The sequence below is a fragment of the Phoca vitulina genome, unplaced genomic scaffold (assembly GCF_004348235.1).
Source record: "Phoca vitulina isolate PV1807 unplaced genomic scaffold, GSC_HSeal_1.0 scaffold42, whole genome shotgun sequence".
NCBI classification, from domain to species: domain Eukaryota; kingdom Metazoa; phylum Chordata; class Mammalia; order Carnivora; family Phocidae; genus Phoca; species Phoca vitulina.
The window spans coordinates 845,184-869,648 of record NW_022589745.1 but is presented as its reverse complement, the minus strand read 5'-3'; the positions used below and the strand labels follow the sequence as shown (position 1 = coordinate 869,648).

The following is a 24,465-nucleotide window of genomic DNA, read 5'->3' as shown; positions in this document are numbered from 1 at the left end:
GTGCAGAGGCACAAGCGGGGAGGGAGAGCCCGGGGACACGCCTGCACAGGGCTGTTTGTCCTGGGGCAGAGGGGACCCTGGAACGAGCTGCACAAGAAGTCGGGGCAAAGGCCTCAGTGGGGAGCAGCGCGGGGCTCTGGCGGACAGGGCGGGGCTGGCGAGAGGCTGTGCAGGTGCAGGACGCAGTCGGGGCGCCGCTGCTTCGGGGGCGGAGGCGGGGGCGGGGGCAGGAGCCAAGGCTGGCCACGTGTCCCTGGGCCTAGCTGCTCAGATCTGGGTGGCAGCCATGGGGCTGGGCGTGCTCTCTCTCTTCTAATTTGCAGACATTCTTCTTAATGACATATTGCTTTTCAGGAGAGGAGAGATCCAGACCACGGAAGCAGCAAAGAGGGACAGCCTTGCGAGAACCCGCGGGACACAGGCCTCATCTCGGGAAGGGTTTTATCAACGCAAACGCAACCTCTTGTTATTTTAGGGTTTCCGAGGTATTTGCCAAAAACACCGAAGAGAAGCTATTGACTGAGAAAAACACACTAGGGAATCTGAAAGTGAACGGTGAAGCCGAGAAATGTGGACACGTCCTGGCATGACGCTGGGAGCTGGGCTTCCCGCACGCACTCCCGAGCGCCCACTTTGTGCACAGCCCGGTCCATCAGCGGACAGCACCTGCCCACGGAGCTCGTGTTCGGGAAGGGGCACGGGCACACACAACCAAGCACGCCGCTGTCAGGGACACAGCCGAGAGGACTCCCCGCGGCAGAAGCGGGGGCAAGACACCCCAGCGGGAGCCCAGGAACCACTCGCCTGAGCCTGACTCGGACACCACTTTGTTCAAGGTCAGATCATGTCCGACAAGCTATTTGAAACAGTGACAGGTTTCCAGGTCACACTGTATGCTGTCCTCCAGATCTACCTAAACCCTGCTCACAGATCCTATATGGCTCCCACTTTTATGTCACTAACTGCGCGTGTTTTCATAATTCGCAGGTGACCTTGTCCAGACCGAGCTGCGTGTGTAACGGAAGCCTCGGGCCCTCGGCTTGCGGGCCGGGATCCCACTTTCTACTCTGAGCCCCGCACCCACACGCCCCCTGCGCCCCCACGAGCACGCGGGGCGCCGCAGGACCTTGCGCACCTGGTGCAGGGCGCCCACCACTTTGCGCGCCTCCTGGTAGGTGGTGTCGGCGCTCCAGTGCGCGTTGAGAGCCTTGAGCGCGGACGCCAGGCGGTTGTGCTCGCGCAGCCACAGCGTGTGCATGGCTGTCAGACCAGGGACCTCGCTGGCACGGCCGTCCCCCGCCAGGAAGCAGGGCGCTCCGGCCGTCCCGCGAGGGCCGGGCTCAGGCGCACAGGCCGTGGGCGCGGGCGGCCGCGTGAAGGGCAGGTAGGCGCGGCCCGTGTCCCAGTAGCGCGTGTTGACCCGGAGCAGCCCCTCGGCACTGGTCCAGTTGCGCAGCTGCTTCTCCGAGGCCGGGGAGCTGCCGTACACCGTGGACGCATCCAGGAACGAGGTCAGCCCGTTCATCTGCTGTCGCGGGTTGGCCGAGGTCAGGTTGCCAAAGAAGGCGCCTTGGATCCCGGAGCCACAGGCGGCAGAGGAGCGGTAAAACGGCAAACAGGCGCCACCTGCAGTCCCCGAGGCGTTGCTGGGCAGCTGCGGGAGAGGGCACATGGGGTCACCCAGCCTCTGCGGACACTGGAAGCTCAGGCTGGCCGCGGCCCTGGGCCGCCGGGCAGCGCTCTCTGCGGGTCCACTCTTGCCTGTTGCCCTCAGTTCCAGCCTGCCACGGGCTCCTGCTGGGGTCAGCGTGCCGAGAGGGGTCCCCCGCCCCCACCGGGGTCAGTGTGCTGAGAGGGGGAGCCCCGCCCCCGCCCCCGCCGGGGTCAGCATGCCACGAGGGGGGCCCCCCGCCCACGCCGGGGTCAGCGTGCCGAGAGGGGACTGGAGTTAAGGTAGCTGTGATCAATGCAGCCCCTATGCTGTGCTCTTTTACCCCTTCTCCCAATTTTTCCCTTTGGTGTATTTTGTTTAGATGCCCGGCCTGCTGGGGCCTCCTCTGCAGATGCCCAAAGCGTCCTAACTGCTGGTTTTCTTATCTGGCCCGCCCACCAGAAAGCCCTTCCAGGTCGGGTCCCCCTTCCAGCCACACAGCACAGCCTGGAACAGCCTGGAACAGAGTGGCTGCTTGGCGAAGGTGCAGGGGGCAGGTGCCGGTGAGGAGGCGACCCCGACTGTCTGCTCTTGGGTAGGAAGTGCCCCCTGCCAGCCTCCAAGATGTTTTCTACAGAGAAGCGATGAACACCCCCACCTGTGTGGTGTCTTTCCTCGCTGGTAAGAGGGGAAGGAGAATGGTATTTATGGAGACCAATTTGGCAATATCCGTGGCGATCGTCCTGTGCACCGCCCTCTGGCGCTGCCGTGTTGTGCCCAGCAGCTTGCCCCTTAGGGCTACACGGGCACACGGCTCACGTCCACAGACGTGCCCTGCTTCGTTATTTGTGAGCGTGAAAACAGCAAAGCTCGGAAATTAAATGCTCATGAACAAGCAAGTGGGTTAATAAGTTATAATGCATACTTTAAGACTTTAAGAAGTCTTAATCAAATTTCTGTCCACTTAATGATATGGGGAGAAGTGTACTAACTACAGCTAAGTGACCCGCACCAGGTGCCGAGCACGCACACGCACGCACATGCTATGCACACATATGCACGGACAATGCACAGGGTTTTCCCAACAGCTGTTACCTCCCCGCTCCCTGTACAGGACAAATGGGGGTTTTGACCTTTCATTTATAGTTCTGTTTGATTTTTTAAATGACATCTGTTATTTTCATAATAAATAATAAAAGTTTAAAATTCTACCTGTATGGGGAAACATGGGTTTTGGTTTTCACAGGTCAGCTGGCAATCAGCTCCTCCCCCAAATGCAGCTTTGCTGGTGCTCTGAGGCGTGAACGCAATGTCGTGATCAATATATTGCCCCCACACCATCAGGAGATCAGAATATTGGTCATCCTCTGTGACGGCCTCGTTGGGAACTTGAATGACTTGTCTTGTCACCTCCCGGACCTGATGAGAGAGACCAGCCTGTCATGCGGGATGGACATCTGCAGAGAAAGAGGACACTGAGGGATCCTGAAGGTCGGGGACACTTGCTCAGGGGACGGGGAGCCCACAGGCCAGGGCACTCACTCGGGACTGGGAGCCATCCATGTGATAATGGCCATGACTCAGAGGGTGGGCCCCGGGGGCCAGGAGGGCTGTTCCAGGCCTGGACATGTTTGCAGGTGTGATTACTGTAAGGACCCTGAGACAGGGGCTCTTCAGGGGTTCTAAGTTCTGGGGTTCCAAGTTCTGGGGTTCCAAGTGGATCCAATGCAATCGCAGGTTCTTAGAATCTGAGAGCCTCTCCTGCCTGTGGTCAGAGGGGATGTGGCTTTGGGGGGCCGGGAAGAGGCTCTGCTGCAGCCCCGCCCACACCTGGTCGTAGCCCCGTGAGACCCACGTCACACTCCTCACCTCCAGAACTGGAGGGTGGGAACATTGAGTAGTTTCAGCAGGAGCAGAAACCTAACAGCCTGCGTGAAAGACTTCTGAGCTTCGATTGCTCTAAGTAGCCGTGTAATTCTGGCAAATACGGTTTACAGAATCCTGGTCCCTTAACTCCGAGAGTTCAGAGAGCCCCGGGGCTTGAACAGGCATCTAGCAGGATGGAAAAGGTATTCCTAACTCATTTAGGGACAATAGAGTGGAGGCTGAGAGTGACCTGCAGAAATGTACGGGGGACGAGCGCAGCTGGAGGGGCCCGTGCCGCCCCACCGGGCCCAGCCACCAGCTCCCACGCTGCTCCCAGCTGCGAGGAGCACCTGTCCTGCTCAGCCACGGTCTGGAAGAACAGCTCAGGATGCTGATCCGTAGAGAACCTGTGGACGGGGTACCGGCCCCAAGCTGGTGTGGTCAGATCCTGACTGCTCATGCTGAACAGAGCATCACGGTCATATTTCTGGAGAATTCCATTGTCTCACGTAGTACAAAACCAGGCAGACTGGTTTATTGATGGAAGCAAGTAGTCAAATTGAGGGCAAAATATCCACTTTTTAACCAAATTCATCAGTGGATTGGATATGAGTTTGCTTAGCAAATAATTTGCCTCTGGGAGTAAAGCGGCAACCATCATTTTGCATAAATGAGTGAATTACTTAACTGGTAAGTATCTTTGAACACACATCATCCTCTGCCTATGGGTAAAGGAATTTATTTCAAAATGCCAAAATGAGGGGCACCTGGGTGGCTCAGTCGATTAAGCAACTGACTCTTAGTTTCGGCTCAGGTCGTGATCTCAGGGTCGTGATATCAAACCCCACATCGGGCTCCGGGACTAGCAGGGAGTCTGCTTGGGATTCTCTCCCTCTGCTCTTCCCCCGCAACCAAATAAATAAATCTTAAAAAAAAACCCAAAATACCGAAATGATTGTGAAGAGCAGAGAGTTGGACGAGCCTTAATCTAAATCTGCATCGTCCCAGTCACTGGCTGGTGACTTGCATCTCTCCGCGCCTCAGCTCCCAAGCTGGCGAGCACAGGCTCTGGGAGGGTGGAGAGGACCAGGCTCTGTGAGCACGCTGCTGGGCACTCTGCCCTGAGCCCGGTCTCGGCAGCAGGCTGGCGTCCTCCAAGACGGCGGCGTCTGGCAGCGCCACGGGGACCGGGTTCCAGCGCGGTTGGCACAGTGTGTGGAGGCACCTACCGGGGGCAGTGGGAAGCCGTTGTACCGCAAGTGGGGGTTCCAGCCTCTGGGCTCACTGACCCCATCTTCGTAGGCGGGCGGCAGCCATCGCGCCAGGGCTGTGTTGGAGGCTCCCCACCTGGGGTGGTCTCTGTGGAGACAAACGTGAGACTTGCAACCCCGAGATAGCCTACATTTGGAAAAAGATGATAGCTGAGTGAGAATGGAAATATCAGTTCAAAGAGCCAAATGAAATGGGAATTTTCTGTTAGAGAAAAATTTGTGTGTGTGTGTGTTTTAAAGGATAATTTGGACATAAAATCATTACAGTGTTCAGGTCCCCTTGGCATTTGTCAAACAAATCACGTGGGAGCACCCAGTGGGGGCGCTTGACGGCTGTTGCAGGGTCTTTGCAAAGAAGTGTGCGCGAGGCCAGTTTGGAGGTGTGCGGTCGACAAGTGTCTGGGCTCGGGAGGCCACGCGGCCAAAGGGTTAGGTTTGGAGAAGATCGGGATCTAGACTTCTCAACAAGTGTCTCATGCATCCGATGTGTAGACACTTGGAACATCTAAGATGTGAAGTCTAAGAGATTCATGACAAGCTGAATGATTTTGTAAAGTTTTTGGAGTGTTGAGAAATATAAATATTTAAAAATCCGTTGCTTTGTTTTGACACGTTATGATCACGATTAAGGAGGCTACATACGTGGATCATTCTTCCATAAACGTGACTGATTTAGAAGCTCTGCTTGACGGTGAAAGGAACCGTGAGCTACCCAGGGAGGCCGCTAGTCTGGACAACCAAGAGTCCGCACATCTGGAGGCGAGACGCAGTTTTGGCCCCCGTGACAGACTGAACAGACCACGCTTCTCCTAATGGCGCCACACGGCCCCGGGCGTAGGGAAAAGGACTTCACTGCTGCGTCACTCATGTCGCCACTGCCCCTCGAGGAGCCCTCCCGAGGGCCTTGCTTGCAGGAGGTGGGATGGGGACTTCCATGCGTCTGCAGGGGCGGTGCGTGGGGGAGAATCCTATTATCCATCCTTCACTGATCTCCAGCGCACCATCGTGGCTCAATTTGTAGAATGACATGGGACAGCAATGCATTTAATTAGCGGCAGTAAGTCAGTGTGGGGAGATTGGTGTGCGCTCTAGTGTCAGATTCATTACAGTTGGTTTTTCTTTATTGAAATTCCACTGCTTGGGGGGAGGTATAATTTCACTCCATTAAAAATAATGAAATATTCTTTTAACTGCTTAGGCCATGATTTTTTTGCTGATTGACTTTATATTTCAGTAGCTTGTAGGCTGTCATGAGAGCCTGTGGCCCTCGCCTGTCTTATGGACACTCGGCAAGGGTGTGCACTTGACCTTCCCAGCCAGAGCCTCAGCCTGCCCAGCGGGAGCCCAGGACAGAGCGCGGCCTGTGCCGGGGGCGGTGTTCGGTGCCATCCGGAGACCTTCTCACGGCCTCCCCACGACGCATCCGGCGTCGCTCCTGTGTCAGAAGAATCTCTGCCGCCATGGGGTCGACCTTTAGCTCCAAATCACTTGCTTATTAGTGTTGGGTTCTGGGCCGTGGGAGGGAAAGGGTCATAAGCTGACGGAGTGAGCAGGTGGGAGCATTTCCGGAGGAGAGGTTACAAGGTCACAGCTGTCTGTGCTGTGATGTTTGGAAGTGCTAGCGCCCCTCTCCGAGGCTCCAGCACCCTGGATGCCGTGACACCCCGGGTTCTAAAGAGAGAGGCAGGTCCAACTACCAGCCTGACCAGAGCGTGGATGGAAGTCCACAGTGGATGCTGGGAGGCGCCGTGGGTGTCCTCCCGGCCACAGACGTGGGAGCACCGGAACTGTGTGGTGTCTGCTTGAGGAGATGCAGTGTCACCAAGTGTCTCATGCTTGGGGAACCGCGATGGAGCTTTGACCTCTGTGGCAACGAAACCTTTCCACACCCTCATCTGCGAGTGGTGCACACGTGGGCAGCAGGGCAGGGGACGGGACACGCAAACCCAGACAGTCCCCACGTGGCCCCAGGACCTAGAGTGGCTCCTACCGTGCTCGATGCACTGTCCGTCAGCCTGAAGCGTAAGAAAACTCAGCCCATGGTGCGCGGGCCTTGGGCTGGAGCTCCCTGATTGTAGGTGGTGCAGACTCGCGAGTGCGTGGTTGATCGATGCCGTGCTTTTCCATCATGGGCATGGACTCGATATGCTCCAAGAACTCTGGAAACTTCTCTAGTCTGGCATCATTCGTACCCATGTTATGGGCCACGTATGTCAGGCATGAAACCCACACCAGCAACATCTACTTTTCTACGAGCGTCCTGGGGCCTCAGGGGCCGCATGCACCCGTCAGGGGTGCTGTTTTGTTTCAGTTCAAGCATCCGTATTGTAAACGACCTTAGTGTCGCTTGAGCTCTGTTGTCTGGTGGCTACAGTTTGAAGCAGGTTAAACACAGGCCTCCCTACGAGAGACCACCATGTGAAGGACGTCCACTCCAGTAAGATCCACAAGCCGTCACCTCTGCCAGATGGTTTCACGAGCTACGTCAAACCACAAAAGAGAAGAAGCAGTGAGTGTGGATATGACCCTGTGGCAGGTGTCCTGATGGAAAAGGGAGCCGGTGGGTGAGTCTGCAGGTGCCGGTGGACATAATGCCTGTTCACGCATGTTTGGAAGACCGATCCCACATTTAGTTTGGGTTTTGACAATTGTTTCAACAAATTAATGCAGAGAATTTTCTACACACCAAATTAAACACTAAACCCAGGTAGGTCAGGGTTCGGCCTATAACTCAAATGCATGAATCAGATTTTGCCTTCAGAATATATCACTTCCTCTAGGCGCTCATGGGTTCTGAGATCAGAAATTCTCCCAGGATGAGGCTCCACACAGAATCACCACGTAACAGAGATGGGTCCCGTCCTGCAGCCCGGAAGGCTGTTCCCAGTCCGTCTCTGTGTCCACGCAGGATGTCCGTTTGGCAGGCCTGGGCATGAAGCAAGTGAGTCCAGTGACGGTCGGTGTCTCTGTCACCGTGTGGATAGAAACGTCATCTGCAATCTCCATCCGTCTGGTGGGCGGGTTAGAGGCGGTGAGGGCCAGGCTTGTGAGCAGTCATCGTTAATTTGACGTTAAGCCTGAGCCGGGAAAATTCTGCTGTAATTTTGAGATTCAGCCATCGCCACAGATGAATACATCACAGCTGCCTGATGGTGGGAGCCTTGCTCGCAGGAAAAGGCACATGGAATTACATTTATGGTCCTCCGTGGCTAATGCCTCGGGCCAGGATCCAAGAGGTGAGATACCGCCTGGTCATTCGTGGGGAAAATCATGGCAACACTTACAGTATCGGGATTGCAGACTGCATGCAAGGACCTTTAGACATTCTCTCTCTCAAAAACCAGAAACCGCTCTGCCAGGTAAGCATCCTTCCTGTTCACGAGGCAGAAACAGGGCCCAGAATGCCGGTGAGAGCCATCAAGTGGTCACTGTCACATCCAGCAGCCCCAGCAGAGATCTGAGTTCACCGTAACGGATGAGAGCCGCACGCGTGCCCACACACTCAGGCCCGGAAAACCCGGGCCGATGTGGGGACCTGAGCAGCCACCGGGCAACGCTCCCGAGAGCAGAGTAGGGCCCCCGCAAACATGCACTGCACTTGCTTCCACGCACGCAACGCCCTTGCAGCACCAATCACATCCGACAAACGAGGAAGATTGTAGATTGTAGAAATCCTTCTTTCCCACTTCCGTTAACTGATGGCGCGGGGTGATCCCAGCACTTGGCATATTCTCAGTAAAGGGAAAACGAACATGAGAAGCCACATCCCACACCTGGGACGCCCACCCATCACCCCACACTGCAGGAAAACTAGCAGAAATGGAGGCGTCTTTTCAATCCACCATTTGGAAATTCAGAAGTTATACAGTTAAATTCCAAGTCACATTTGGCTTAAAGATAGAATGACGGCCAACAACAGTCAATACGCAGAGCCAGACCCCGTGGTTCACCGCCCGGCAGCAGCAACCGGGTAAGAAGTGACGCCGTTAAGGAAGAAAAAGAAAGCGGAGAACAGCCCACGGCGCGTCCATGTTAGTCTAGAAAAAAGGAAGTAACAAGGAAACAACCCCCCCCCAAATCAAAAAGAAATATTGGTGAAATTTTAGTAAAAAATAGGCAGCATAACATGGTGGTAAAGACCAATATATCGGAGACTGAATTCTTGGAAACCTTGTAAAGAAGTCTGACCACTGGTGAGCCTCAAACGAATAGCAGTCCTAGCTTCCTGCTGGTCACAAACGTGCCTTCAAAACGGAAATAAAAGATCACACTCTAACCTGGATGCTCTAGAAACTCAGCTTAATAACCAGAACTATCCAGAAGGAAAATGCACTTTCTCAGGTGAAAAATACATGCCAGAAAGAAATATCTGTCCTGTCCTTAGTCCCTCTATCTGAACAAACCGGGGTTAAACATGCCCGGGGCACAGAACCTGCGCGGGGGGCTGGACCCGGGCTGCAAGAGCACATGTGCACGTGGCATGTGAGAGCAGCCCCGAGCGGGGCGTCTGTGCGCACAGAGGACTCCCACCCTCCGCAGCCTGCACCCCAGGCAGACCCCGTGCCGTCGGGGAGCAGGCGGCTGACGGAGGAGACAGGCCCGCCCAGTGGCGGGGGGCTTCCCCAGGGCTGGGCCGGACGTCCTGCCCCTGTGAAGGGACCTGGGAGGCTGAGCTGAGGGGCCCAGGCCCTCCCGGGGAGGGGGCCGGAGAGGGGACACCCTCGCTGGTGTGAAGTGGCTTTAGCAGAGTGCAGGAGGGCACCTTGATCATCTGGGAAATCCCACGTGTCCTGGATGATTTGGTCCACTCAAGCACCACCCTCTGTCCTGAACCGTGGACTGGACCACGTGCCCGTCTGTTGGCAGTAGTCCCCGTGAGCCCCGTGACCAGCCACGTGGGCGCCACCGTTTTGTTTCATTCTGAGATTCGTTCTGCGTTTCTGGTTAGTCCAGGAGTACAGTCATCATAGGACCTAGCCTTCCAACTGCGAAGCTCTCTGTAATAAAAATGGGAGCTAGTCCTGTTTATGCTGGACCCACTGGGGCCCGTGGTCCCATTCCTCAGCTCTGTGAGGACAGGTCTGTCGTATTCCCCAGCAGGTGTCACAGGGCCTGGCTCAGGGCGCTCAGAGTGTTTGAATAAATATAGGAAGGGAGGGAGGGAGGACAGCCATCTTTTTCCCAGCTCCCTCCCCGGGGACAGGGCCATCGTCGTGCTGCCCTCCAGTACCTGGGTGGCTTTGCTCTGGTGCAGACTTGTGTCCTGGGCCCCGTGGCCATCCTCCACCCAAAGGACGTCTGGGCCTCCTCATCCTTCTCAGGGTTCTGATCTCAGTCGAGCCCAGGGTTCCTGGGCCTTCCCAGAACCCAACTCTAGGGGACACTTTGTGGAAAGGGTGGGGCAGCGTCGGGACACCCGCAGATGGAGTGGACAGGTGTCTAAGGGACACCTGCAGACAGGGTGGGGCAGCGTCCAGGGGACACTGGTGGATGCGGTCATGTGGGGGGCACCCGCAGATGGGGTGGGGCAGGTGGGGTGGTCCTGGGCACTCAGAGGCGGGAGAAGACCCGAGTGGTCTGCAGCCCCCCTCGGGATGGCCTCTAACCCTGCTGGGGCCCAGCTGCCACCAGAAGACAGAGCCAGTCCGACGGAAACGCCTACCTGTTGTTGCAAGCGCCCGTGATGAGCCTGTACTTGCTGGCCAGGCAGGTGTTTGGACATTTGGGGGGTAGCATGTAGGGCAGGCATCCGGACACGTTTGCAATTGTGTTCAGCACATCTTCCGGTAGGACGTCTGGGTAGAAACAACAGCACATTGACCACCATTTGCAATGACGAGCCTACCTGTGGCCGTACACGCGGTAAGGAGGTCTCAGACGGGGCCCCAGCCTCCGCACGGGGGACCCCCACACCAGCCGCGTCTCCTCTGGGGCGAGGGCTCCTTCTCCTTCAAACCAGTCACTCTCTGTAATCCCCGCGCGCTTCCTCACTGCGAGGATTTGGGCTTTTAAAACCTATGTCTGCTTTGTGACCTTTCAGAAAAGCAAGTCAGACCCCTGACCCCACCTGTGGGACCGCATCCCCGACGCGTCTCCGCACCCTGGCAGTGAGGCCGTGCGTCCAGCAAAGCTCGGTCCTTACCCTCCCCCAAGCCCGCCCGGTCAGCTGTGCGGGCAGCCTGCCTTCTCTCCGAGCACTGGCTTCTGGTTCCCTCCTTGCCACTCTTTCCAGGTTAGGCCCCAGAAAGCAGGCTTATCTCTATTTATTTCCCCAATGCTGTTGCTGTTTATTCAACAAATCAGAGCAAGGCCTGCTTTCTTGTGTGTTCCTAGACGGAATCATCGGTCACTCTCCAAGATGGTTTGTACAAATCCTCCAGATAATGCCATAGAGACAACAGCCAGATACCGGTGAGGTTCAGACTCGCTAGAGGAGCTCTGGAAAGAACGCATATTCCGTTCTAAGTCGGAGAGAAACCAGACTGGCCTCTCGGTGATGCAGGGAGCCGTGTCTGCCGGTGGCTCTGTGCGAACAGCAGAATGACCCTGGGGCCGGGCTTCCCGTTCTGCCCACGGATGAGCACGCACTCCTCATGAGGCTGAGCACAGCTCCCTCCTGACAGGATGCGCTCAGGCACCCGTGGGAGGAAACCGGGTCCCCTGCACGGAGCCATATACTGTCACAGCTACGCAATGAACAGAAGCAGGGCCAGGAAGGAGCCCGGAAACTGGGTGCCCGCACGCGGCTGTAGACGCTTCACGCTGACGAGGTCACAGGGCCACGTGTACTGCCAGGATTGCTTTTCTCACACTGCACGTTGTCCACTCCTGTCCACGTTGTTGACAACGGAAACCTCAGGAAACTGCATAAATCAGCCGGTTCTTCGGTTCTGCATGTTGGGCTGGACCAAACCCCCAGCCTCGTCTCCCCAGGCACCTGCCTCCCCAGAGCTGAGCAAGGGCACTGACCCTGGAGCAGGTACCCGGGGCTGGGGGTCCGCGCACGCACGGCCGGCCTTAGAGCCCTTGCTCAGCCCCACAGTTTGAAACAAAACCATGTCTGATGAACCGTTGGTTGCTATGAAGTCAACTGAACCTGCTAAGTGTGGTATCTGAGAATTCTGGTGAGTCCTGACTTGGCTAACCTGTCTTATTCAAAAGGCTAACTAGGAAGCGACATATCTATACATGGTGGAATATTGCTCAGCCATCAAAAATAATGAGATCTTGCCTTTCCCAACGACGTGGATGGAGCTAGAGGGTATTATGCTGAGTGAAATAAGTCAGTCACAGGAAGACGAACACCATATGATCTCACTCATGTGTGGAATTTAAGAAACAAAACAGATGAACGTAGGGGAAGGGAAGAAGAGAGAGGGAAACAAAGCGTAAGAGACTCTTAACACTAGAGAACAGAGGGAGGGCTATTGGAGGGAGGTAGGGGGATGGGCTGGCTGGGGGATGGGAGGGCACCTGTCGGGATGAGCCCTGGGTGTTGTAGGTAAGTGAGGAATCACTAAATTCCACTCCTGAAACCCATTTTACCCTATGTGTTAACTAACTAGAATTTAAATAAAAACTTGGAATAAACAGATTTAAAAAAATAAAAAATAAAGTAAAAGAAACAAAGGCTAAGTCAGCATTAAGTGTCTTGGCCCTTTTTGGAGGGAGCACTCAGAGAGCAAGCGGGCCGTGACTCCACACTGAAGAAGCCTGGATACGTCTGATTGTCCCAAAGCCCGTCTTCCAGGCCCTATCCCAGGATGCACAGACCGCCCGGTCCGGCCGGCAGCACCCGGCCTTGGCCCACAGGCTGCCTTCCTCTGAGGCAGCTCCTCTGCCCGTAGCCCATGTTGTCCCCATGTCAGGGTCAGGGTCGGGTGGACTGGCTCTCAAAGCCTCGGAGGAAGTCATGGAGGCCACGGCCACGCAGCGGGGAGGGGCTTTGCCCCGGGCAGCTCCCAGGAGAACATGCCTCCTGGAACAGCCCTGCAAGCAGCTCCCAGCCTTCCGACCGGTCCCCGGAAACCGCCGCTTGGACGCCACACTGCCGCCGCCCCACATCACAGGGACAGGTACCTCCCAGGGAGCCCAGACACAATCTCATGCCTGTTCGAGCAGCGGTTAAGGATCCGCCGTGTCCGAGCGTGGAGCCGAGTGAGAAGTGCCCCGTGCAGTCCCTGCAGTCTGCCCCTCGGGGGCCGCTGCTCAGGTGGGGGCACCTCGGGGGGCTCACCGGTGGGAGGCCGAGATCGCCCGAGCTTCCCGGAGACGCTTGTCTTCAGGGCCTGCACGGAAGCTTCCATGATCTCGGCCGCTCGGGCGATGGCTCGGCTGGTTGGCTCAGGGAGTTTGGAAAAAGACAGAAGCTGTGATGGACGAGGGATCTCTCTTTTGCTGAGGTCCCTGCGGCAAAGAGGAGACACAAAGCGGGTTATTGGTTTATGGCTGCTTTCAAAGTAATCACTACTCACTTCAGCAGAGCACGTGCCAGGGACCAGCACCGTGCGGGTTCGGGTGGGCGTATCCGGAGGCCGTTCACCAGGACCGCCGTAGAGGGACAGGACTTGGGGCAGATAAACCTTCTCATCAAAATCCAGTTAGACGCCTTCGCTGTGTTCCAGCCAGTGAGAGAGGGGCCCTGAGTGTGTGCAACCCTGTTGGGCTCCTGGGGCCAGCAAGTGCTTGCAGGCCGGCCCGTCCCCTCCAGTCAGAGAATCAACCCCCACAGGGCGGAACAGGGCAACAGAACCATTTGTGGGGGGACAGGAAGCACCGTGCCCTGTCCCCAGCGCCCTGCGTCCCTGGCCTCTCACATTCCAACAGCTCCAGCCCCGGGGGATCCGTCCAGCCCCCTGCCCACAGCGACCCAGGGGGCAGGGGGCCCGAGCCGGCCTCTACCTGGGCGGCACCTGCAGAGTGGAGCCCCGCGGCCCCAGGAAGAGCCAGCGGCTGGAGGGAAGCCCCTCCAGCTGCCCTGGGATCTGCGGCTCCTCACGCTGCAGAAGCAGCCGAGCTCCGCTTCCCGTGGTCCCACTGGCTGTGAGCCAGCGGGCCGCCGAAGCTTTCCGTGTGTTAGTGATAAGCCCAAACGTGCAGGCTCCCTGAGCAAACCAGGGTGGCAGGTGCTGTGCCGAGCACAACGCATACCTCAGGCTATTACTTCTGAAAACCTCGGGTGGTAAATGGCGTAATTAGGCCCATTTTACAAATCTCGCTCATTGAGAGTCAGGTAGCTGGCATCAGGTGGACGGCCAGTGACAGAAAACACAAGAACTGTGAGCGTCCACGGCAGATACTTTAGAGAAAACCTGACGTCCCTATGAATGTGCATGATCTATAACCGCGCATGATCTATAAAAACACGGTATGTGAGGCCTGCCTGTGTGTTTATAACACCATGTCGTCATGAACACCAGCCTGCAGAGCTTCATGGGACCCTGGCCCCAGACATGAGACTCCGGCCCCATTCACGGGACCCCGGCCCCATTCACGGGACCCTGGCCCCAGACACGGGACCCGGCCCCAGACACAAGACCCCGGCCCCAGACACAGGACCCCGGCCCCAGACACAGGACGCCAGCCCCATTCACGGGACCCCGGCCCCAGACATGGGACACCGGCCCCACACAAGGGGCCCCAACCCCATTCACGGGACCCTGGCCCCAGACACAAGACCCCGGCCCCAGACACAGGACGCCAGCCCCATTCATAGGACCCTGGCCTCAGACATGAGACCCCAGCCACCGCAGTGCCAGTTCTGGCCTTTCTGGGGCTCCCTGAGACTCTGGGGGAGATAGGACAGCCCCCCAAAGATGTCCAAGTTGGACCCCTCAGAGCCCGTGAACAGGCCTGGCTGCTTAGCAAAGGGGATTATGTTGTGGATAGAATTGGGATTGCTAATCAGCTGAGGATAAATGGGGCTCTTCCCCTGGGTTATCCAGAAGGCCACACAACCACCAGGTCCTTACGAGGGGAGGAGGAAGACGGGGGGCGGGGAGGAGAAGTGGTCAGAGATTCCGTCGCCCCCCAAAGACAGAGGAAGGGCCCAGCTGGGGAACATGGGAGCCTCTAGAGCCAGGAAGGTGAGGAAAGGGAGGTTTCCCGGGTCTCAGAAGGACTGGCGTCCCACAGACTCCTGGACTCTGGCCCACGGAGGTCCATGATGGACTGGGACCCACAGGATGGTGTGACCGTCCACGCGTGCTGGATTAAGCCGCTGGGTTTGGGACAACGTGCTCCAGCAGCCCTCGGAGGCCAGTGCCCCTCTCCTCATGGAGGCCCTGGGCCACGTGTGGCGGCCTCAGAGCCTCGGCCGGGGGACCCCTGTAGCACACAGGCCGCAGACCTGACCTGCACCCCAGGCGCCCCCCGCTGTTACATCGACAGGGAGCAAACTTTCCCCTTTGTGCAGGGAGGCGCCCTATCTTCCAAGGCTACCCGCTTGGCAAACGTCCCTGGAAAGGCAGGCGGTGACCTTCTCGCCGTGTTTCCAAGCAAACCAGTGAGCCGGTGAGCAGAACCTTCTAGGGGCCCAGACCCACTGCAGCCCGGTCCCCAGGCCACAGACCAGGGCGCTGATGTCCCAGCATGAAGCACTGAGACAAAGCCCACGGCCACAGACCTCGTGAACACGGCCACGTGAGGGGCCACGTCCCCATGGGCACAGGCGGACTTAGAAAGGCCATTTCAGGGAAGGGCCTAGGCCAGTTCTTCTCTTCAGGACGGAGCCCGCACGGGCAGCCAGACCCCCTTGGGAGTCTGCAGTGGCCACGCTCCCACCTCCTTATTTTGCCCTAATTACCCCATTTCTTTGTCCTCAGAGTTCAATGGCAGGAGACTCAGGCCAGCCTCAGCTCGCTGGCAGACCCGTGGACAAGACAGCCGGATCGGGGCCCTGAGATGGTGGACACCTTCCCCTTGGCCGAGGGCAGAGGTCAGTTCAGAACCCAGGGTGAAGCCCTTGGCCTCCTGAGGTAGACCCCAAAGGATCTGGTTTGTGCAGCTGGGAGGACGCCGCAAGCAGGGCCTGTCTGCCTCCCCCTGCAGCCCGGAGTGCTGGGGGCAGCCGCTGAACCCAGGGAACGGGATGTGGGATAAACGGATGTGGTCCCAGCCCTGCCGGTCAGATCCACCGGAGCGGTCACTGGAGGGTGAAAGGGTCCCCTCGAAAAAGTTTGCAAGATGCCAGGGTGGTGTACACGGGGGTCGGATATTATTGGGGGACAGTCTCCCTAGCTCTGGGTTATTTCTCGACACTTTGTGAGGCCAAGGGCACTGTCTTTGTTTTCGTCCACCTTTACCAGGATGCTCAGAAAACGGGCAGCTCTGAGAGGTGCCTGGCGGGCTCAGTCAGCAGCGCACCTGCTCTTGGTCTCGGGGTCCTGAGTTCAAGCCCCACACTGGGCGTGGATGCTACTGAAAAAGGGGGGCAGCGTTGGAAGGCAGAGGTGGTGTCTTCCTCCGCAAAACAGCCCTACGGCCCGTATAACACGACACCACCCTCTCCAGGGCAGAAGGCGGGCACGCGGACCCTCCCCTATGGAGGTGTGGGTTCCGCACCCCATGGCCAGTGTGCCCAGTGGCGAGTCTGGGAAGGGGCGGGAGCTTTAGAAGATCAGAGACACTGGAGTAGGAGGACTTGCAGTTGGAAGTCAGAAAGGACTGTGAGAGAAAGAGCTGAGAGCAAGGGTGCGTGTGACACACCCACCTCGATCCCAGAAGAGAACGAACCCCCGGCGGCCGGAGGGCCCCACGCACAGCCCGCCACGCCCAGCGTTGTACGCCTGTAGGAAGGCTCCCAGGCAAGTGAGTAAAGGATGTGTCGGTTGTGAAGACGAAGTGTGGGTCCGTGAGCACAGGGTCGGGTGACGCCCGCGGGGCGACCCGGCGTCTGGGGAAGGGCGTGCACTGCTCTGCGGACCCGGTCTCGGGCGCACAGACGCAGCAGCTCCGGCTTCGATGACCGTGTGGGGGACACCACCGTCCCTAGCGAGAGCTTATAGAAGTATTAGCCAGCCGCCAACGAAATAAGCTTGGAGGATAAAACCTGCTCTTTACTGTTTGTTTTGTTTGCTTTACAAATATCTCATGTGAGACCACAATGTGCTCAATACTGATGTCAATTATATATGTAAAATCAAGGTGTTTCTTAATGACTTAAACCTGAATGGTGGGTAGACTTAATCCTGCACGGAGGGCCCCATGTGACACGGTGTCCTTTAGCCCAGCCCCCCTCTCTGGTCTCAGCTCCTCCCTACTGCCCCCCAGCGAGGAGCCCCCTGCCGCCGGGACCCCCGCGTGCTACCGGGACCCCTGCCTGATGCCAAGACCCCCACGTGCCGCCAGGACCCCCATGTGCCCCCGGGACCCCCGCCCGCCACCAGGACCCCCGCCCGCCGCCAGGACCCCTGCCCGATGCCAGGACCCCTGCCTGCTGCCAGGACCCCCGTGTGCTGCCAGGACCCCCGCCTGCCACCGGGACTGCAGTACTGAGTCCCGGTGAGATCACCGTGCTTTGCTCTGGGGTTTGCTAGACAGAATTTGAGACTGAACATCGGTTCTTTCAGGATCTTGCCCACGAAGCCAGGAAAGAGAATGAACGCACATGAGGTCAAGTGGAGATTTTGGACCACTGGTGAAAAGTACACGGGGCAGCCCCATCCCCCAGTGGCCTGCCCCCCGTCCCCCCGCGGAAAGCCTACCTCTTCATGGTGTGGTAGATGGCGCCGTCCACCATGCGCCTGCTCGCTTCCACGATGCTGATGACAGCAGAGTCTCTGTTCCGTCCTGTGGAACAACGTATGGCACAATGACGCAGGTTCATGCACAGCCACCCTCTGCCACGTTCAGTGTCCTCCACCGCGTCCAGCATGAGGCAGCCACGAGCCCATGGCTCCTGGCCAGGCCCCCACCTCACAGTGGGCATGAGCTCCCCCTGCAGAGTTGCCCCTGGAGTGCGAGGAGCACACGGACCCTCACGCTCGCACCGCCTCCAAGCGTCGTCGGCCACTCTTGCTTCCCGCTTGCCAGACCACCTCTGGTTAGTCCAGAGAACCCCGAGTACTTTGTTCCCTAACAAAGAGGCGCAGGAAGTTCATAATATTTCCCTATTTTAAGTTGCGCACCGGACAAAAGATAAATTACTTAAACATGCCAGCACTTTGCAGTGACAAGACTAGCATTTTCTTTTACTTCGTGCTTGAAAAGTTTAACAAGTCCTATGCTCTAAACGTTCATGGCCCCTCAAAATGCGTATATTGAAGCCTCACCCCCCGCGTGACAATGTGAGGACAGTCACAAGTGGAGCCCCTGCAGTGGGATCAGTAAGACACGGCTGAGAGCCCCAGCCAGCGGGGACGCAGCCGGATGCATGTCCCCGCAGCCTCACCAGACCCCAAATGTGCCAGCTCCTCGATCTGGGACCTGCAGCCTCTGGAGCGTGAGGAATGCATGTCTCCTGTTTATACGCCACCCAGTTGGTGGTAGCTTGTTATAGCAACCTAGACTAAAAAAATAATGTGAGATTCCATTTCTGGGTTGAAATGTGAGGTTCCACATGAATAACGTAAAGTAGACAAGTTCTTCGAGTGACACACACAAGTAGCTTCTGTTACTAATATATCTTTTGCATAATCAGTACTTTATCAAAGGAAATGCATTTATTTGTAAAAATAAATAGATTATCAGAATGTTTTCGAGCATATACACCTTTATAGGAATTAAACTGTTTTTAGAATGGTAAATGTCTATATTTAGGATGAAGTGGGCACAGCATATCCCAGAAAATCTGTTAAAGTAGTGAGTACACTTGGCAGGTGTCCTTGTCCTAAAACTTCACTAATGATTTTGTTGCAGGAAGAAGTAAGAGCCTCTGAACTGTGAGGAGCATCTGCAGATCCTGAGACAGCAGGTGCCGAGGGCAGAGACCCCAGCAGACTCGGGGGTCCACCGGGGCAGCACCCAGCACAGGCACCTGCATGCACCCTCTCCACTGCCCCTCCTGTCCTCCCCAGTCTACTCTGAGTGTGTTGTAAGAAAGACACAATTCCATGTGGATTGTCCCTGGGATTCTGGGAGAAGTGATTAGCCACCAAGTGCTGGGTGACCCTCCGTCCGCAAGGGTCTGGGGAGCACACCGTGGGGCAGGGGCCGCTCTGCCAGGGCCCAGGCCTGCGAGCTCAGGGGGGCTCGCTGTGGAATGTGAACAAGGGGCCAGCAGGTGGGCCCAAGGAGGCAGAAACCCCCAGAACAGGCAGGGGCTCCAAAGACCAAGCTGGGCTTGCGGAGTCTCTCTCGGACCTGCAGGGACAGGGGAGAACCCACAAAAGCAGGGGTACCGTGCATCTGTGATTCCAAACCCACTGCACAGCCCTCATGGCTCGTGTTTTCATCCCCAAAGCCAGCATGGCCCCTCACTTGCCGGATGTAACAGTCGCCCTGCTCATTGACCCTGTGCCCGGTGGTGACATGCAGGGGCTCTGGAGCCAGGCCGCCTTGGAGCCTGGTCTGAAACTGGCCCCCAGGCCCAGTGTCTCACTTCTGATCACCCTGAGGGTTATTTTGAGGGTGAAACAGGTGATTTGTGAAGCTCTTGGCAGAGGGCCCCACAAACCCAAGCGTTTGCAGGAGGCGGCTCTTCTGCTCTCATCCCCAGTGCTCTCGGCCGCCGCAAGTGGCCCTCTGCTCTCCCTCCTCCAGACGGCCAGCCCTGCCACGGGGTTCGGGATGTGGGCTCAGGCCCACAGGACGCTGGTCCCCAGCCTCAGGCCGGCACCTGTGCTTTCGGCCAAAGGCTACACCAGGGAGGTTCCAAGGACCTCCTCCTCCTCTCCCTTAATTTGCGAGAGTGGCTCACGGAGCCCAGGGAAACACTTCCATTGATCAGTTTACTCAGGATGCAAATCAACAGCCCGAAGGAGAGATGTGCAGGGTCAGGCCCACAGCAAACAAGCATCTCTCCCTGGGACATGTGGGGCCAGCTCGGTGGCATGTGGGAATGTTCGGGGTCCCCAACCCAGCAGCTCTCCGAACCCAGTGCTTCTGAGTTTTTATGGAGGCTTCATTTCGGAGACACAGTAGACAAGTCCCTGGGCACTGGCCCTGATTCACCCTCCAGCCCCTCCCCTTGCCCAGAGGCGGGGTTGGGGGCCCGGAAAATTCCAACCCCCTGATCACACGGTTGGTGCTCTTGGCCACAAGTCTCCATCCTTGGGTGACCTGAGGGCTTTCCAAAGTCTCCTTATTAACATAACAAATGCATCTTTATACCAGCCATGGGGGGAGGGAGGGTTAGTGTTTAGGGACCTGTGAGCAAGAAAGGGGGAGAAATCCATTCTGGTGTCCAGAGGACTCAGTGTGTTCCTATAAATCCCCACAGCGTGGACGGTGACGGCTCGGTTCGGTCCTGCCCGGGACGGCGGGCTTGCCCTTCCTTCACAGACCCTGCAGCCCCTCCTCCACCTCAGCTCCTTCCTCCAGGGCTGGTCAGCCTCTCACAGCGGCAGTCAGCATCGTGGACCTCGCGACCTGAGCCGGCCCCCTTCTTTCCAGCTCTGAACACTGACTTCCAGAGAGTTCCACGACTTGTCCCATCTGAAGACACCTGCCTTCTGAAGACGGTCCTGGTCCCCCCCAAAGAAAGTTCTCCTTGGGACATAATCATCTCACATGTCAGAGGCCTGGAGTCTGGGAAGCTGTTATGCAAGTGAACGTCATACTTCAGCAAGAAGCAGCAAGTCAACTGTTTCCAAAGAGTGCTTGTTAAAAACAGTTAAAGACAAGAACGCCGAAATCTTCCTCCTCTGAAGCCGTAAACGGTGCAGGCCCCCAAGTCTCACCGCTGACTGACTCTGAGGAGCTGGTTTTGCTCAGAGATCTGCGTTTGGATCCTGACGTAACTAATCCCTGTTTGCTGAACCCCAAGCAACTGGAATAAAGTTTGCCAACTTTCCTTGTTAAGTGCGTCCCCTCATTAGGCTGGTTCCTAAGTTCCCCAATCTGCAGGAGGGGCCTCTGCTTCCCGCGGTCCGTGTGCACCTTATTTTCCGTAGCAGCTGTAACCTGGGGGAACGTCTGCCGTAAGGATGCTTGTGCATCAATCTCGACTTTGCACAGAGGACACGCATCCCCCTCTGTGTTGACCAACATATGACTTCCGTGAGGACATCCTCGGGCTCTGCAGAAGGGACCCACCCTTTCTTTCTTAGACCCACAGGGCCATGCATGCATTTCTGAGCTGAGCCCTCCTGGAATCCCACTCTGGGGCTTTTCCTGAGCTAGACTCGAGCGGCATGTACGTGCAAGGGTGCCCTGGCCTCGCTCCTGTCCCCCAGATGGCTACAGACCACAGCCTGACCCTCAGGTGTGCATGTCCAGGACTTAACGTGTGTCCTTGACCATGTATCAGCCAGTCTCCAGTCCTGGGTGTGGGGCTTCACGGAAGGACCCAGAGGGACAGGGAGCTTGGACACAGCAGTACCTCGGGCCTCTGGGGCCCTCTGGGGCTGTGAGTAGACTGGACGCGCAGGGGAGAGGTGCCCAGAAGCGAGCCCACAGGCAGCTTCACCTCCAGGCTGCCGGCTCCACGAAGACCCCAGTCCTGTGATAAGAACGCAAACCCACGAAAACGCACAGCAGTATCAGGAGTTAAATTGGCAACAGTGAAATGTGCGCAATAACAATGATCTTTCAAAGAAGGTTCACCAGTGAAAGCTGCCATTAGCTCGTTGTCAACTGGGAAAAAGTCTCTTCTATTAATGAATGTAAAATCGAACACAATCAGAGAAATATTTTCTAAATAAGTAATTTGTAAAGTAAACGATTAATAAGCCAGCCTCAAAATACTCCAATTAACAATTAAATACCCCCGACGTGCAGCATTCTGATCGATGTTGCACTGTATGTGATTTATATACTTCGTCCAAGCTACAGCAAAAAGAAAATCAAACTCTCCGAGACAGGCAATAATAAACGTCTGTATGAAAGCTGCAGGTATCAGACGTCAGAGCTAACAGTGTGCTGCTGGTAGGCCTGCTGCTCTGGAGGTCGGCTGATGCACAACTTGTTCACCATCAGCCACAGGACTCCCAACTTTTGTTATCGTGGTTTTGTGGCTCTAGGGCCTTAATAAGTATGACATAAAAGGGCAAATCAATTAATTCACAAGCCACTTGTGAACACCGTGGCGTGCGGGGCCTTGGGACGACTGGCTCACGTGGGCGAGATGAGATCGCCTTCCCCGCGGCGGGCTGAAACGTGCGTCTGATTTGTGTCCTGGTGTCCTCCAGACGCAGCGCGCCTACACAGTGCAGCACGTCAGGGGGTCCCCGTGACGGATGATTTCCCGGTTTCCTACGTGCGGTAGGTGTGCGAGGGAAGGGGCGCGGGCAGACCCGCGTTCTCTGAGCCCAGCGCTTGCCTCCAGCTTCCTGCCGCCTGGGATGGGCTGGGTGCTTTCTTAGGGGCACAGGCGTCTGTGAAGGACATGTGGTCACGGAGCCCCGACTTCAGTGGGATTGGGGAAAGTGGGACTCCACATGTGTGTCCTCTGTGCAAAGTCAAGGTGGGGCAGGGGCTGTCAGCACGAGGGTCCTCCCACTCCCGAGGAAGGAGTGAGGGGCCCGGGTCCGCAGAAGCCCCGCCAGGCTGCGGGCAGGCAGGAGCCTGCTGGGGGCCGTCTGCGTCCCCGGGGCTGGCAGCCGGACGCACCTCCGACATTCTGCTCCAGTCAAAGCCCTTCAAGGTGTTTGGTGCCTTTTCTTTTTCTTTTTTAGCCAAACAAAAGCAGAGTTTGAGCTGTGATCCTTTTAACCACCCCAACCCTTTCTCAACCCCACCTGACACTGTAGCACTCTGGTTCCAGCACACACATCACTCACAGAAAATGACTTTACAGCAAAGGAATAAGCAATTTCTCCCAAAGACATTTTTTTCCCCAAATATTCAAGCAGGTAAAATGGAGAGTCTCATTAATAGTCAGAGGACATGAGTTGTTCTTCAGACAGGATTGTGTTTCGATCCTTCCACCCTCCAGAATCCCTGCTCCCTTCTCAGACATGCGGGAGGAAACATGGAAGGATCGGGTCTCCCCTGACTCTCAGGAGCCGCCTCGCTGCTCTCTGTTTCGGTGGCTGTGGACTGTGGCTTCATGAGGTCAAAGATGATATTTATTTGTCACTCACCCCACAGGAGGTCCTTGCCTCTCAGGAGGAAGGGGAAGAAGCTGTGTGTGCAGGCCGCCACCAGCGTGACGCCCAGGACCGCGAGCACTCTCATTCTAACGGCGGAACCGGCCAAGAACATGCGGGCCATCAGGGCAACGTCCGCGGAGCTGCTTTTCCGGGAACTTGTTAGCTGGACACTGTCATCTGGCTCTTCACTAAGTCTCGGCACCGCCGACGGCGTCCCACCAGCTTGGGTCTGAAGCCTGGAAGACTCTGACTTGCCTCCCGGATGGAGAGTCCAGCAGCGCTGGGCTGTAGCTGCCGCCCTATAAACCCTCCCTGTGCTTCGGTGTCCACTCGAGCGTCAGGAGCCGGGGCGGCCCCATCTCCTTGGGTTTGTGCCAGGCTTCCGTGAGCCGTCACAAGCAAGCAGGTCCTCGTGAGGCGGAGCCCTGGCCCCCAGCTAGAAAGAAGGAGAAGGAGGTGTGCTTGTTGAGGAAGAAAAAGCCAGCTACAGTCACCCCTCGTGATGCTGGCCTTCTCTTCTGGAAAAGGACCTCGATCTTCTGAGGCCGCCAACCCCGTGCCGGTCAGGTGGGCCACTGAGGCCGGGCAGCTGTGGGCCATTACTGACTCCTGCCTAGACGGTGAACGGGTGCCTCTCCCGGCGTTGGGTGAGCAAGGAAACCCTGTGTAGGAAGCAGGGCTCCCCACTCTGACCCCGGGCGGACCTGCACCACGAGTCTGAGAGGGGCCCATGGCTCCCTTCGGAAGTTGAAGGAGGAAGGGTTTCCGAGGTTGCCCTCCTCAGAGCCTGCGCACCTCAGACGCATGTGGCCAGCCCAGCACGCGTCCACAGTGGTTCCTCCGGCTAACGATGACACGGTTACCAAGCCTTCCGTCCTGGTTGTCTTAACGGAGATGTAGACTCTGTGTCCCATCCAAGTCTCTCGGGTTTCTACTACATGAAAATGATCTTTCTCCTTCTCTCCCTTCTTCTCTTCTTCAGGATTCCTCACACAGGACTGCATCTTCTCCAGTGGAGCCAATATCGAGTTCTGAAACCATTAGGCAAAGTCACCTGGAGATTAGCGCATCAGGAGTTTTCAGCATAAGAATGCCATGATCAGCATGACAGAGACCCCAAAGGTCTAGGACCATCAGAGTCTTGTGAGAGGAACAACCAGATGCACCTCTTTAGGAGAGTCCTGGGCTTGCTGGGTAGAGCAGGGAGGCCAGCCGTGCTCAGCCTGCTGGCCTGATTCATGGCAATCCCCTTGCTGCCTCTGGGAGGCCGGGGAAGGAGACAGGCAGGAACCGCAGAGGACTTGTTCAGGGTTGGATGCTGAATTTGAGGTATAGAACGCACACATAGGCAGCGAGCTGGTAGGGTTTGCAAATACGCCGTTGGAGCTTGGGCTGGAGTCTGTGTGGAAGGATACACGTGGGAACGGTGTCCGTGGACCTGCAGCTGGATGTGGTAACATGTCGTCCCGCGAGAGAATGTGGATCA

General features: G+C 56.9%; 1 protein-coding gene across 1 annotated transcript in view; it reads right to left on the bottom strand.

Annotated features, from left to right (window-relative positions):
- TPO (thyroid peroxidase) overlaps positions 1-23,603 on the bottom strand; it is a 43,969-nt gene extending 20,366 nt beyond the window's left edge. Inside the window, exons 1-6 of the mRNA XM_032430125.1 lie at positions 22,971-23,603; positions 17,493-17,577; positions 13,025-13,194; positions 10,451-10,583; positions 4,747-4,876; positions 2,864-3,070 (exon numbers count right to left, since the gene is read on the bottom strand). Of these exons, the coding sequence (XP_032286016.1) occupies positions 2,864-3,070; positions 4,747-4,876; positions 10,451-10,583; positions 13,025-13,194; positions 17,493-17,577; positions 22,971-23,100 (855 nt within the window). The 5' untranslated portion in view covers positions 23,101-23,603. The remainder of the gene's footprint in view (positions 1-2,863; positions 3,071-4,746; positions 4,877-10,450; positions 10,584-13,024; positions 13,195-17,492; positions 17,578-22,970) is intronic.
- Between the last annotated feature and the right edge of the window lie 862 nt (positions 23,604-24,465).